Source organism: Macrobrachium rosenbergii, chromosome 36 (assembly GCF_040412425.1).
Source record: "Macrobrachium rosenbergii isolate ZJJX-2024 chromosome 36, ASM4041242v1, whole genome shotgun sequence".
Lineage (NCBI taxonomy): Eukaryota > Metazoa > Arthropoda > Malacostraca > Decapoda > Palaemonidae > Macrobrachium > Macrobrachium rosenbergii.
This window is the reverse complement of record NC_089776.1, coordinates 11,270,930-11,285,417: the sequence shown is the minus strand read 5'-3', so window position 1 is coordinate 11,285,417 and position 14,488 is coordinate 11,270,930. Positions and strand designations below refer to the sequence as shown.

The following is a 14,488-nucleotide window of genomic DNA, read 5'->3' as shown; positions in this document are numbered from 1 at the left end:
ATTTTTATATATATATATATATATATATATATATATATATATATATATAAAATTATAATATATGTGTATATAAATATATATATATATATATATATATATATATATATATATATATATATATGCATATATATTAACTTATAAAGAAAAATATTGTCGAGACCCCGATAAAATTATCGGAATAAAAATATTAAAGAAAAAAGAAACAGACGATTTTAATTGATCACGCGAGCGAGGCCAAAGCAGTGTTTAATTTATCGAAATTTCATTGGTACCTGTTCGCTAGTTAGATTTGAAATTGGCGCACAGTATGCTTAATTCAATTGGACGTCTGGTTACAGCAATGAAATTGACATTTCGCTAATCTAAATAAAATACTTTTGGGGGATTTTTGTCGCCACAATAAGCTCTGTTTTTTTCCAGTGACTGGATTTTTGTGTTGAAAATTTTTTTTTTAATTTTGCTGAATGCCAGAGTACGCTGGGAAGAGATGGTTAAGGATTTTTGAATGTCGGAAGAGATAGTTACTCTGGGAAGAGATAGTTAAAGATCAGAGTAGTCTGGGAAGAGATAGTTAAAGATTGCCCAATGTCAGAAAACTCTGGGAAGAGATAGTTTAAGATTGCTCATTGTCAGAAAACTCTGGGAAGAGACAATTAAAGATCAGAGTCCTTTGGGAAGAGAGAATTAAAGATTGCATAATTTCAGAAAACTGGGAAGAGATAGTTAAAGATTTCTAAATAACAGAGTACTCTGGGGAAGAGATAGTTAAAGATCGCTCATTGGCAGAAAACTCTGGGAAGAGACAATTAAAGATCAGAGTACTCTGGGAAGATACAGTTAAAGATCAGAGCACTCTGGGAAGAGATAGTTAAAGATTCTTCATTGTCAGAAAACTCTGGGAAGAGATAGCTAAAGATTACTCAGTGTCAAAAAACTTTAGGAAGAGATAGTTAAAGATTTCTGAATGTCAGAGTACTCTGGGAAGAGTGAGTTAGAGATTGTTCATTGTCAGAAAAGTCTGGGAAGAGATAGTTAAAGATTTCTATTTCGGAAGAGATAAATAAAGATTTCTGAATGTCAGAGTACTCTGGGAAGAGATAGGTATCTGGGATAATTGTACAAAACGTCAATCTGTAATGCATTCGGAGTGAATATTTGCTACCATAATTGTCCAATGCATAATATTAAAACATTTCAGCATAGCTTGATTTTGCCCAAATGTATATCATTATTATTTATTCATTATAATGCATATACAATAAAGACATTGGTCTACTTTGTATAGCAGACGGATTCTGAACATATTTGTATGTTAAATATGTAAATACGAAATGGCTGAACAAGCTTTCCTAATCCTTCCAGGACCATAAAAACCAAGAGAAGGTTGGGATTTGAAAGGATTTAAATAGGAAGAGTGAAAGAGACTGGCAGATTGGTTAACTTTCACATAGAAATAGGGTACGCATACTAGAAAAGGGTTCGCGTACTATAAAACGTACTTTACTGGAGGGTTCACATACTATAAAAGATACACATATTGGAAAAAGGTTCACTTACTAGAAAAAGGTACACATACTAGTAAAAGGTACACATACTGGAAAAGGGTAAACATACTAGAAAAGGGTATACTTACTGGAAAAGTGTACACATACTAGAAAGAGGTACAAATACTGAATTAACAAGTAGGACATTTTTAGAGTGAATGAATATCCTTTGAAGATACATTTCATTTTATGTGCATTCATTGGTACTCTCTCTCTCTCTCTCTCTCTCTCTCTCTCTCTCTCTCTCTCTCTCTCTCTCTCTCTGGAGTGCATTGTTAGCCTAGCTTACGTAATATGTTCATTTGTCGCCCCCCAATTGTAGGTATTATTTAAGGTTCTTTGCAGCGTTCCTTCGGACTCTAGCTGCAACCCCTTTCATTCCTTTTACTGTACCTCCATTCACATTCTCTTTCTTCCATCTTGCTATCCACCCTCTCCTAACAATTGATTCACAGTGCATCTGCGAGGTTTTCCTCCTGTTACACCTTTCAAACCTTTTACTGTCAATTTCCGTTTCAGTCCTGAATGACCTCATAGGTCCCAGCACTCAGCCTTTGGTCAAAATTCTCAATATTCTATTCTATTTGTCGTCCCCAGATTCCAAGAATATCGAGCAGCGCAGAAAACGACGAAAAGAGCGACAGATCCGACGAGGCCGTGTTGGTGAAACCAGAGGGCGCCAACTCCCCCACCACCACCACTTCCTCCACCAAAACCGACCAGGTCACGGATTTGGACGCCAAGGACAACAATAGAGCGAAGGCCAAGGAGTTGTCGCCGTCAGCGGCGACGGGGAGTCACGTTGCCATGGTAACGCCTACGGCGCGGCAGATGGCCCGAGGCGTTTTTACCGCCCTCGGTCATTTCGGGTGGAGGCACATCAGCATCATAACCCTCGGTGAGTTTTTTTTTTTTTTTAGTCTCCTCCTCCTCCTCCTCCTCCTCCTCCTCCTCCTCCTCCTCCTCCTCCTCCTCTTCTTCTTCTTCTTCTTCTTCTTCTTCTTCTTCTTCTTCTTCTTCTTCTTCTTCTTCTTCTTCTTCTTCTTCTTCTTCTTCGTTTTCTCCTTCGTCTTCTTCTTCTGCTTCTTCTTTTCTTCTTCTTTTTTTCTTCCTCTTCTTCCTCTGGTCGTTTTCGCCATTGACAATTGTGAAATTTTCCAAATAACATTTTGTAATTTTTATTTTTTTATTTTCAGAATCTAGAGCTCACGAAAGAGGTGACGTTATTGGTTAATTTTATCTTTCAAGTTTGAATTTCCAAACGCCAACTGAAAGATAATTCAAAAAAAATGGTTTATAAAAGTATAACATTGTTTTAGGTGACACATTCATTATTCATTGCGGTCCTCATGAAGCGTAAATCTTCAAATCGATAAATGAAAAGCCGATAATTTAGTAAAAATTAATGATATTAAGTTAAAAGACAAAGAGTGCTTAAATGTTACGCTTGTTGATGGAGCAGCTGTAATAGCTTGCTACTGAGTCATATACGTAGTCATTTATGTCAGCTGATAGATTCATCAACATAGTAATTGCTGGGCTGAATATTGCCGTTATAGTTTTGATTAAGAATGGTATGAACATTTTGGGAAACAAATATGAATGGAAATATAATGCTGTGATTTTGATGAGGTTTGATAAACCACTGGGAATGTATGAAATTCATACTTTAAATGTCTGTATATACAATATATAATGTATATGTATATATACATACAAATATATACATTATATATATATATGTATGAATCACGAAAATATGGAATGATGAATATATAAATGATAAAACATACAAGTGCTGCGAGGCCTTTCGACACTAGTCTGCTAAGTAAAGGACTAATGTCGATATATATATATATATATATATATTTTATCTTATATATATATATATATATATATATATATATATATATATATATATATATATATATATATATATATATATATATATATATATATATATATATATATATATATATATATATATATATATATATATATATATATATATATATATATATATATATATATATATATATATATATATATATATATATATATATATATATATATATATATATATATATATATATATATATATATTAGTCTTTTCGTTCAGAAAGTGGAAGAATTTTTAAACTGTTCCTCGCCTGGGTTTCGATACGAAAAAAATTTATTGCTCTATCAAGATATTTCACTATGTACAAACTCCATTTCAGAAGACATTTACGCTCGTAAAGTTTAACGATAACTTGACCATTAAAGGTGTTCGGTTAGGTTCAAATTTTGTCGTTTTTTTGTTTGTGTGTATGTGTGCAGTTAAGATTCAGATCTTGATTGTATGTTTATTCAAGTGGCATTGTTCTGAATATTTTCTCAACAGTCGAAAGTCAAGTTATATACCTTTTTTATTTTTCGTAATTTCTCTTTTATATATATTAGTTTATAAGCGCGCACCTGTCCCTTATCTCTCATAATCTTCGTTTTTTGCGAATTTTCACGTAATTCTCTCTCTCTCTCTCTCTCTCTCTCTCTCTCTCTCTCTCTCTCTCTCTCTCTCTCTCTCTCTCTATATATATATATATATATATATATATATATATATATATATATATATATATATATATATATATATATATATATATATATATATATATATACATATATACATATATACACACACACACACATACATACATACATACTCGAAGCCTTTAAGATAATTCCATTTAACTGAACGAAAATTTATTTAATTTCTATCTCGAATAAAGACAAAAACCAGATATTCGTGAGTAGTGATGGAAGAAAAGAATAATTTTTTTTTTTACCTAAGGAAAATCTTAATTTATCCTTTTGCATTTCTGAAAGAAGTCTCTCAACTTTCTGTGAAGTGTGGTCGCTCTGTCAGTCATTCCTCTAATGCAAATGAACGCTTCCATTATATTTCTTTCAGTTGAGAAACATATTCCATTTGTAGTTGTTTTTTTTTTAATGTAAACGTTTCTTTGCGTCTGCTTCTCTCCTTTTATGCTGTTTTTTTATCTTCTCTCGTTTTGAAGGCAAAGGAGCTTCGGATGTGAAAAGATGGTTTTCTTCGTAAAACAGGAAACGATGACATTTTTCCATTTGTTTTCTCCTGATGGGAAAATTATTTTTTTTTTTTTTGGAATTTTATCCTTCATTGGATCTATTCCGTAGCTGCAACCCCTTTCATTCCTTTTACTGTACCTTTGTTCATATTCTCTTTCTTCCATCCGACATTCATAGTATTCTCTCCCGTTTTCTTCCATCCGACATTCCCAGCTCCCTGGCCAAAAGCAATTGTTTCTTCCTTCCAGCTACGAGGTTTCCTTCCAGTTAAATAGGTTTCAAACCTGCTTCCTTCCTTCTAGAGAGAAAAATGGGTTTCAGTGAGGAAAATTTTATATTTTCCGTTTCAGAGAAAATAGGTTTCTGAATGAAAATTTTATATTCCTTCCTTCCTTCCAGAGAGAAAATAGGTTTCAGTGAAAGGTTATATTCCTTCCTTGAGAGAAAATAGGTTTTGCCAAAAATTTTATATTCCTTCCTTCCTTCCAGGTTTCAGAGAAAATTTTATATTCCTTCCTTCCTTCCAGAGAAAATAGGTTTCATTGAAAATTTTATATTCCTTCCTTCCTTCCAGAGAGAAAATAGGTTTCAGTGAAAGGAAAATTTTATATTCCTTCCTTCCTTCCAGAGAGAAAATAGGTTTCAGTGAAAGGAAAATTTTATATTCCTTCCTTCCTTCCAGAGAAAAAAGTAGGAAAATTTTATATTCCTTCCTTTTCAGTTTGAAAGGAAAATTTTATATTCCTTCCTTCCTTCCAGAGAGAAAATAGGTTTCAATGAAAGGAATACAGCTTTGCATCCTTAACACTCTCCCATTCCTCCGCTCATCGTTCCATTCCTCGAACTGCTTGGAAATCGAAGCCACGAAGAGGAGGGAAAAAAGAAATTAGAAAGGAAAACGGAAGAAGACACAGCTAAACATAGCTATTGGCTTGGTGGCGGCATTGTCCTCAATTGGCTGGGAATTGAGGGCGAAATTGAACTGGAATTGCACCTGTCCTCATTTCGGGAGGATAATGAGGACGATTGTTATAGTGGCGGCTTCATCTGGAGACACAAACAACCTGGGAAAGCTACGTCACTACCCTTCCTCCTCCTCCTCCTCCTCCTCCTCCTCCTCCTCCTCCTCCTCCTCCTCCTCCTCCTCCTCCTCCTCCTCCTCCTCCTCCTCCTCCTCCTCCTCCAGGCATTATTATCCCCGTCTGTTGTTTCCATTTCATTAGGGAATTGGATGAGGTGTAACTTTGAATGAATAAGAGAGAGATAATTACTCATTTTTTCCTTGCTCGGGTGTTAATGAATTTGAAGAATTCGCCGAATTGGCGGATATGGTTGCATTACAGTGCGTTACTTCAGAGTCCCGCCGGCCCCCCCTTCCTTCCCCAGTAGAATCGTAGGCCCAGTTGTGAATACGTTAACCCCGTAGGGGGATAGAACCTTCAGTGCACCTCATGCGGTGCACTGTAGACATTACTAAAGGTTCTTTGCAGCGTGCCTTCGGCCCCTACCTGCAACCCCTTTCGTTCCTTTTTACTGTACCTCCTTTTACTGTCAGTTTCCGTTTCAGCGCTGAATGACCTCATAGGTCCCAGTGCTTGGCCTTTGGTATAAATTCTGTACTCAATTCAATTCAATAAGTTGAGCTTTTTTTTCTCAGAGGTATAAAAGTATATTAAATGTGCATTAGAAGTACATTGATAATAAAAAAAAATTAAAGGTTAGTTATAGGATTTCATACTAAAAACATATTTGTGAGATTTCATAATGATAAGGACATCTCCAAAAAAGATTATAGTAATCTGTGAAAGTCTAAGAGTTTGGTTGGTGGGAAAATATAACTTTAACCTGAGTAAAATTTCTTCATGAAAGCATTCACCCCCGTCCATTTTAGAGAACCCGTGTGAAAATTAGACAAATTTAATTCCATACTTGTATTGTTCAGTTCCTTTAATAGACAGGAATGTACAGTTTTTTTAGTTTTCTGTAAAAGAAAACTGTTGAGTTGGCTATTTGTCTATCCATCCGCACTTTTTCTGTCCGCCCTCAGATCTTAAAACCTAATGAGGCTAGAGGGCTGCAAGTTGGTATGTTGATCATCCACTCTCCAATCATCAAACATACCAAATTGCAGCCCTCTAGCCTCAGTAATTTTTATTTTATTAAAGGTCTGGCAATATAACAATGCAGGCCACCACCGCCGGCTGAGAGTTACATGGACCGTGGCTGAGAGTTTCATTCAGCATTATATGCTGTACAGAAAACTCTATTGCGCTGAAGAAACTTCGGCGCATTCTTACTTCTTTCTTATTTCTGTTTTCCACCTCTGCAACCTAAGGTCGCCCCAAAGATATTTTAATTTGTATATTAATTCGATCATTTGGGCTTTACAACCCCTTTACAAATCATAACTTTAGGAGACTTTATTTATATCTATATCAGGCGGTACAGCATAACTTTGAAATTTTGGCAACTTATCGCAAACACAAAACAAACATGTTGAATACAAGTCAGCGACTTACTGGTAGTTCTAACCAGTGCTTCACACGATTATCCAGCATTTGCCAAAGGTTCAGTGCAGTTTACTGTCGTTGAATTGTTTCCAACATGTTTATGATATGTATGCGATAAGTTGCCAACATGTTTATAGTATGTATGCGATAAGTTGCCAACATGTCGACGGGGCATATTGTGGTGGCCACGCTAATCAATTCTGGTTTGCCAGACAGACTCACGGGGGAAAATTCATTTTCCTCTGTTTCAAGAGGAATTTGCGAAGGTAATTACTCAAAATACCTTTTTTTTTTTTCCATTTCCAAAAACAACCTGTCTTTTATGCAAAGGAAATGTAATTATTCAGTTATTTTCTCCAAATTTGTCATTAGCTGTTTTATAAGGATTTTTTTTTCTTTTTATTGGTCGCTCGGCAATGGCGTAATCATCACATGAGCCAATTAACTAAAATATCTTTTTTTTTTTTAATTACACGAAACAGTTGCCCATTATATTCAAATTACTGTTGAATTGCGGATGAATTCAGCCATTCGCGTAATTGTGCAGACTTGTCATTTGCAGTAATGTTAAGTTGAATTCATTCTGTGAATCTGGAAATTGTGTCATAAATTGGTTCATTAATGAAGGAAATGATTAAAACGGGCTCTCTCTCTCTCTCTCTCTCTCTCTCTCTCTCTCTCTCTCTCTCTCTCTCTCTCTCTCTCTCTCTCTCTCTCATATATATATATATACATATATATATACATATATATATTTATATATATATTTACATATATATGTAATTTAAGATTATATATATACACATGTATTTATACACATTTCTTTTTATATATAATATTTATATTTTGGGTTTCAGTTTTGTATATCAGTGCTAATTTATATTAATTCCATCTGTTATTTAATATGAAAGCTGAATAAGAAATTTGACAAACCCAAGCGAGGCAGCAACACTGAATTCGATAGCCTGTCATATAAACAGATGGGCGATTAGCATATGTCAGAATTTTTAAAACTTGTCAGATTTTCCTGTGAAAAATAGTAAAAGAAATTATTTTTTTTTTTTTAGGGTTTTTTTTCTGAGCGAGAAAAACATCCGTTACTCGGAAAGGAGCTGAATAAAATTGACTGACAGTGAAAAATGATTGAATTTACAATCGCCGAGAAAAAGATCAGTTGATTTCTGTGTGTTTTTATGCTTGGAGCTGCCTCTAGCAGCTAGTTTTCAGTGCTGAGTTTTTCAGTGTTTTATTATTATTATTATTATTATTATTGATTTTATTGCAAATTATTATTATTATTATTATTATTATTATTATTATTATTATTATTATTATTATTATTATTCAGGAGATGAGCCCTGTTCATCTGGAACAAGCCACGGGGACCATTGACTTGAAATTCAAGCTTCCAAAGAATGTTATTATTATTATTATTATTATTATTATTATTATTATTATTATTATTATTATTATTATTCTGTGTAATAAAAATCCACAATTATATATAGTAAATAAATATATTACTATATATTTTACATAGTAATATATTTACTACATAATTGTCGATTTTTATTACACATTGTTTTTCACGAAATTATGAATCTCTTAGCATTATTATTATTATATTATTATTATTATTATTATTATTATTATTATTATTATTATCTAGAAGATGAACCCTATTCATCTGGAACAAGCCCACAGGGGCCATTGACTTGAAATTCAAGCTTCCAAAGGATGTAGTGTTCATTATAAAGAAGTAACAGATATTAATGAGACACTCCAAGAATTCACTCGATAATTGCTGTGGAAATCCAGCCCTCTCTTATTCAGTACAGAATTTAAAGCAGTCATGATAGAGTAAAACAAGGGCAAGAATAATCGGAATTTATTTTGTGTCTTTGTTTCAAAGATGTCTTTGTTTCAAAGATTTTTAAGTGGCTTGAAGAACTTAACGTGTACTGGTGTCCTATGAAGTGAGGTGTAAATTTCCCCTGAATAGATTGAAATGACACTTTTATTTCAATATATAATTTACAGAATTGCACAAACAATGATAAGCACTGTCGGCATTACTTAAGATTCTTCGCAGCGTCTCTAAGATCCCTAGCTGTAACCCCTTTCATTCCTTTTATTGTACCTCCGTTCATATTCTGTCTTTTTTCCATCCTACTTTCCACCCTCTTCTAACAGTTGATTCATAGTGCAACTGCGAGGTTTTTCTCCTGTTACACCTGTCAAACCTTTTACTGTCAATTTCCGTTATAGGTCCAGATTGGGCTTTTGACCTAAATTCCAGGTATTCTATTGAACTTTATCCTTATTTGTTTAATTTAAATTCCATATTCTATTCTTTTCTATTTTCAATGCTTATTTGTTTAATTTAGTTAATGATAAATGTGTTTTTTGCTCGGTGGATTTTTTTATCCAGATTTTAATATCGTAAGTTAATGCTATTTTTGCTCGGTGGAATCTCACGTAAGTTAATGATAAAATTTATTTTTTCATATGAACACGTACAACTTTTGGGAAGAAAAGTGATGATATGAAAGTGCATCTTATTTAGATTAGAATTTAATTTTCATCCCAATTAAAAATGATAAAGAAGTCGGTTTGTGTCACTTCTGCAACAACAAATTCCCTTCCCCGTGTCAGTGACAATTTCACGACAGCACTCAACACAGCAATTATTGTGTGAAAGTTGTTTATTTTCATTCGTGTACCTGGAATATAAAATTTAGACCAAAGGCCAAGCGCTGGGACCTATTAGGTCATTCAGCGCTGAAAATAATGTTGAAACAATTGTTAGGAGAGGGTGGAAAGTAAGATGGAAGAAAGAGAATATGAACGGAGGTATAGCAAAGGGAAGGGAATATAAAATTTAGGCCAGAGGCCAAGCGCTGGGACCTATGAGGTCATTCAGCGCTGAAAGGGAAATTGACAAAAAGGTTTGAAAGGTGTACCAGGAGGAAACCTTGCAGTTACACCATAAAACAATTGTTAGGAGAGGGTGGAAAGTAAGAGGAAAGAAAGAATGTGAAAGGAGGTACAGTAAAAAGGAATGGAAAGGGTTTTCAGCTAGGGGCCGAAGGGACGCTGCAAAAAACCTTGAAAGTAATGCCCGTAGTGCAGGGGCACTGACATCACTCCCCGCGCCACAATCCCCCACTCCCCCACGGGGTACATTCGTTAAATACACAAAGTCTCACCGATCTGAACAGTAGCGGCATATCCCCCAGGAGGAGATCGCTCCTGACAGATTCACACCTGCGGAAAATAGGTTGGAACTTCTTTATCGCTCGAGATTCGAACCTGGTTCTTTTACTCAGAAAGATTAGGTCAGCCATTTTTCTCTTTTTCTTTTCGAACGAAGAATGGGGAAGAGTATTTTTTTTTTTTATTCAAGGGGGATTAGTTCCCGCTCTCGTGAGGGTTAAGAGTACTGAAACGCGCCTAGTATTCAGAGGAACCGAGTTATTTGTTGAAATATGTCCTTAGTCTGTGGTATTCTGCTTCCGATTCCTCCGTTACTTCTCCATTGTATTGAACTATTTTACTCCGTATTTTGGTTGCCAGTCTGTATATTCGCTGATTAATTGGTTCTACTTTATATTTTTTGTGTGTTTGTTTTATATTCGGATCATCATCTTGATTGTTTCTCACTGTGGACCTTAGTATCTTATTTTGGAATTTTATAATGCCCTTATATTTGTGGATATTCCATTATTGGTCTTGTATGGTCAGACTTCTCCATATAGAACTGTACAGTAGTTCTGTTGATTAACTCGGTTTATTAGTTAGGCTTTGTATTTTTCACTTGCACTGCTTCATACTTGAAGATAGGCGAGTTAGTTGTTTTGAAAACATCGAAATTTTAGCCGTGAAATCTTTCTTTTGTAGTATTCAGTGCTATTTTACATATGTGCACCTTTCACTTAAAAAAATTATATATATATATATATATATATATATATATATATATATATATATATATATATATATATATATATATACATACACACACATACGCATATATACAGTATATATATATTGTGTGTGTGCGTGTGTATGTGTGTATGTATGTATGTATGTATGTATGTATGTATGTATGTATGTATATACATTCCAGTAATATAAAAAATAGAGTTTGCTCAAAGCAAGTCATTGAATGACACACAACGCAAAATAAAAAAATAAAAAAAAAACTTTAGGGGCCTAAGATCACATACTCTTGGATCACCAAGAATACATGCTTTTTTTTTTTTTTTGCTTTTTTTATTCTACTTTGTAGTGTATTTTTCAAGGGACGTAACGCTTCCAGTATCACAGGCATTCCGCAGGATTTACGGCGATGTAACCCATTCTTTCTCTTAAGTAAATCCGATTTGTGAGAATGGGAAACACCATAAAGTCAATCCGTCAAGGATTAGATGGAAACGCTTGCGCGAGTCCACTATGGTACGTTTTGCTTTTTTTCTTTTTCTTTTTGCCTCTTTTTTTTATGAAAACGGTTTTTATATGATTTATTTTTGAAGTGGAGGGCATCTATTGGAGTTTGTGAGCCTGAGTAATATATGGTATTTTTGGGGTTTTCTTGTTTCCTCTTTTTATTAAAACTTTTTTATATGATTTGTTTTTGAAGTGGAGGGCATCTATTGGAGTTTGTGTAGCCTATGTAATATATGGTATGTTTTTTTTTCTTTTGTTAAAACTTTTATTTTTGAAGTGGAGGTCATGTATTGGAGTTTGTGTAACCATGTAATATATGGTATGCTTTTTTTTTATTAAAACTTTTATTTTTGAAATGGAAAGCACTGTTGGAGTTTGTGCAGCCCATGTAATACATGGTATGTTTTTTTTCTTTTATTAAAACTTTTATTTTTGAAGTGGAGGGCATCTATAGGAGTTTGTGTAGCATAAGTGATATGTGGTACGTTTTTGTTTTTCTTTTTTCCCCCTTCTTTATAAAAACTTTTTTTATATGATTTACTTTCGAAGTGGAGGCCATCTATTGGAGTTTGTACACGTAATCTATTTGGTAGGTGATTATATTTAAATGTCGTCAGAGCCATAAAATTGGTTAATTATCTTTAAACAGTTATCGTCGTTGATGACAAGAGCCCTTTATTTAGTAAAACGTTTAAGTAACTTTTTTTTTCAAAATTAAAGTCTTGGTAAAAATTCTCAAACAATAACTTTTAAACGAGAGAGAGAGAGAGAGAGAGAGAGAGAGAGAGAGAGAGAGAGAGAGAGAGAGAGAGAGAGAGAGTTAGGCAGGTTAAGAAAATGTATTTTGGTTCTTTTAAATGTTTAAAAAAATTTAGATTGGTTGCTGGTGAGCAAAGTACGACTCTGTTGCATAGGATTATATCTTTCTTTTCATATTCTTCACTGAATGCTATTGTCATTAATGTTTATATACATATCCTAATATATACATATTTTATGAAGTAGTACATTAGGAATAGAACATGCATTTCGGTTTGTAATTCTTTTTGGTAAATAGATTTTCATATTTCTAAATTTCGAAATTTCGGAAACTATTTTAGCTCCGCCATCCTCGTGCCATCATGATCAAAATTTGATTGAAAGGGAAACCTTTGCACACCAGGTGAAAACCTACTTGAACATAGGTTATAATGACCTACTTTGTGCAGAGGAAGTTTCCAAATTGAACGTCCACAGTAGTGCACCGTGAAGTCACCTGTGTCATTTTGAACCGTAGAAAGTGAAAATGTGGACAAAAATTAAAAGGACAACTTCTAAACACTTGGATTTCAACAAGGTAGTTTGTTTTGAGTTTCTAAAGTATTCTTGGAACGTACGAAAGGTTATTGTTAGGTTTCACAATTGTTTAGTATGTTCTGAGTTTCGGTTCATGACAAGATTAGCGAACCCAACATCTCCATATCAAGAACAGCGAACCCAGTGATCCCCATTTAAAGAATGGCCAACCCTTGCCGAACTCTAATTCCACATGAGGGCTAGTACTAAACACGGCGAAACAGTGATTCATCCACGCTGTTTCGCCGTGTTTAGTACTAGCCCCTGGGGGGTCGAATGTATTTCGCCTTGTTTAGTGCTAGCCCCTGGGAGATCAGGTGTCTGGTACCGAAGTGTTCATGTCTAGAACAGCGAACCCGATTATTCCCATGTAACGAATAATGAACCCAATAATCTTCTTGTGAAGAATAGCGAACCCTGTTGCGAGTGGGTTCGCTAATCTTGACATGATCTTGAGTTTCTAAAGAATTCATGGAACACGAGAAAGGTCATTGTTAGCCTCCACAGTTATTTAGTAAAAATATCTGTTCCTTAGAACTTGCTTACATCCAAATGAAGAGCTTTTAGTAACGGATCAAACATGGCGTTGTTGTAGGACAAGTAAAGTCTTCATGGTTGCGAGTCAGCATCTGGGTGAGATGAACATATCCCACCTGTTGTTGTTCAAGAAGCATCCCAGAATCCAAAGCTGCAGGTTCCAGGTAAAACTTGGAGAAAAAAAAACTTGGTGTTACTTAGCTGAAGGTGAGAATTTAAATTTAGAAGGAGCAGATACGTTAAAGAATTGCAGAATTTATACGCGGTAATAAAATAAACATGGTTAATCCATTCTAAGCATTTAATTAGATTTCTGTTGGGCAGTTGAATGATATTGAATTCTAAAAATGGTAAAGCACAAAAAATGGGAATCTCTTGAATTTCATGGAGCTGGTTATGAATGAAAATGTTTCTTTATTCTCGAAACCTTACTGGACATTATTGCATACTCATCGATACCCAGTTAGCAAATGATTCACATGTAAATTTATCCAGTAGTTTCAGTTTAACCCTGGATTCCATCGTCTTCTATTTTTGTGTTTTGTTCAGTGTTATCAATATCAATTGTCCTCCGTAGGGGAGTAATTCCGTCAGCTAACATCACGCGGTAAACTGTAGGCATTCATTAAGGTTCTTTGCAGCGTCTTCGGCCCCTAGCTGCAACCTCTTTCATTCCTTTTACTGTATCTCCGTTCTTGTTCTCCTTCTTCCATCTTACTTTCCACCCTCTCTAACAGTTGTTTCATAGAGCAACTGCTAGGTTTTCCTCCTGTTACACCTTTCAGACATTTCTACTCTCAATTTCCTTTTCACCGCTGAATGACCTCATAGGTCCCAGCTCTTGGCCTAAATTCCATATTCTATTCTAATATCAGTTGTCCTCTAAGATTCTGCTGTTTGGAATTCACATCCAAAGAAAATCGGAAGGTCACCATAGGAATCCCTGGTACAGAAAGCAAGCACTCATGCAGGAAAGCTAGCCAGTTCTAGCAAAGGGGGCGAAGCGACCATCCAGTTAATTAA

The 14,488-nt window shown here is 34.6% G+C and overlaps 1 protein-coding gene across 1 annotated transcript in view; it reads left to right on the top strand.

Annotated features, from left to right (window-relative positions):
• LOC136856618 (uncharacterized) overlaps positions 1 to 14,488 on the top strand; it is a 707,676-nt gene that overhangs the window by 571,869 nt on the left and 121,319 nt on the right. The window contains exon 4 of the mRNA XM_067134550.1: positions 2,142 to 2,442. Coding sequence (XP_066990651.1) covers positions 2,142 to 2,442 — 301 coding nt within the window. The remainder of the gene's footprint in view (positions 1 to 2,141; positions 2,443 to 14,488) is intronic.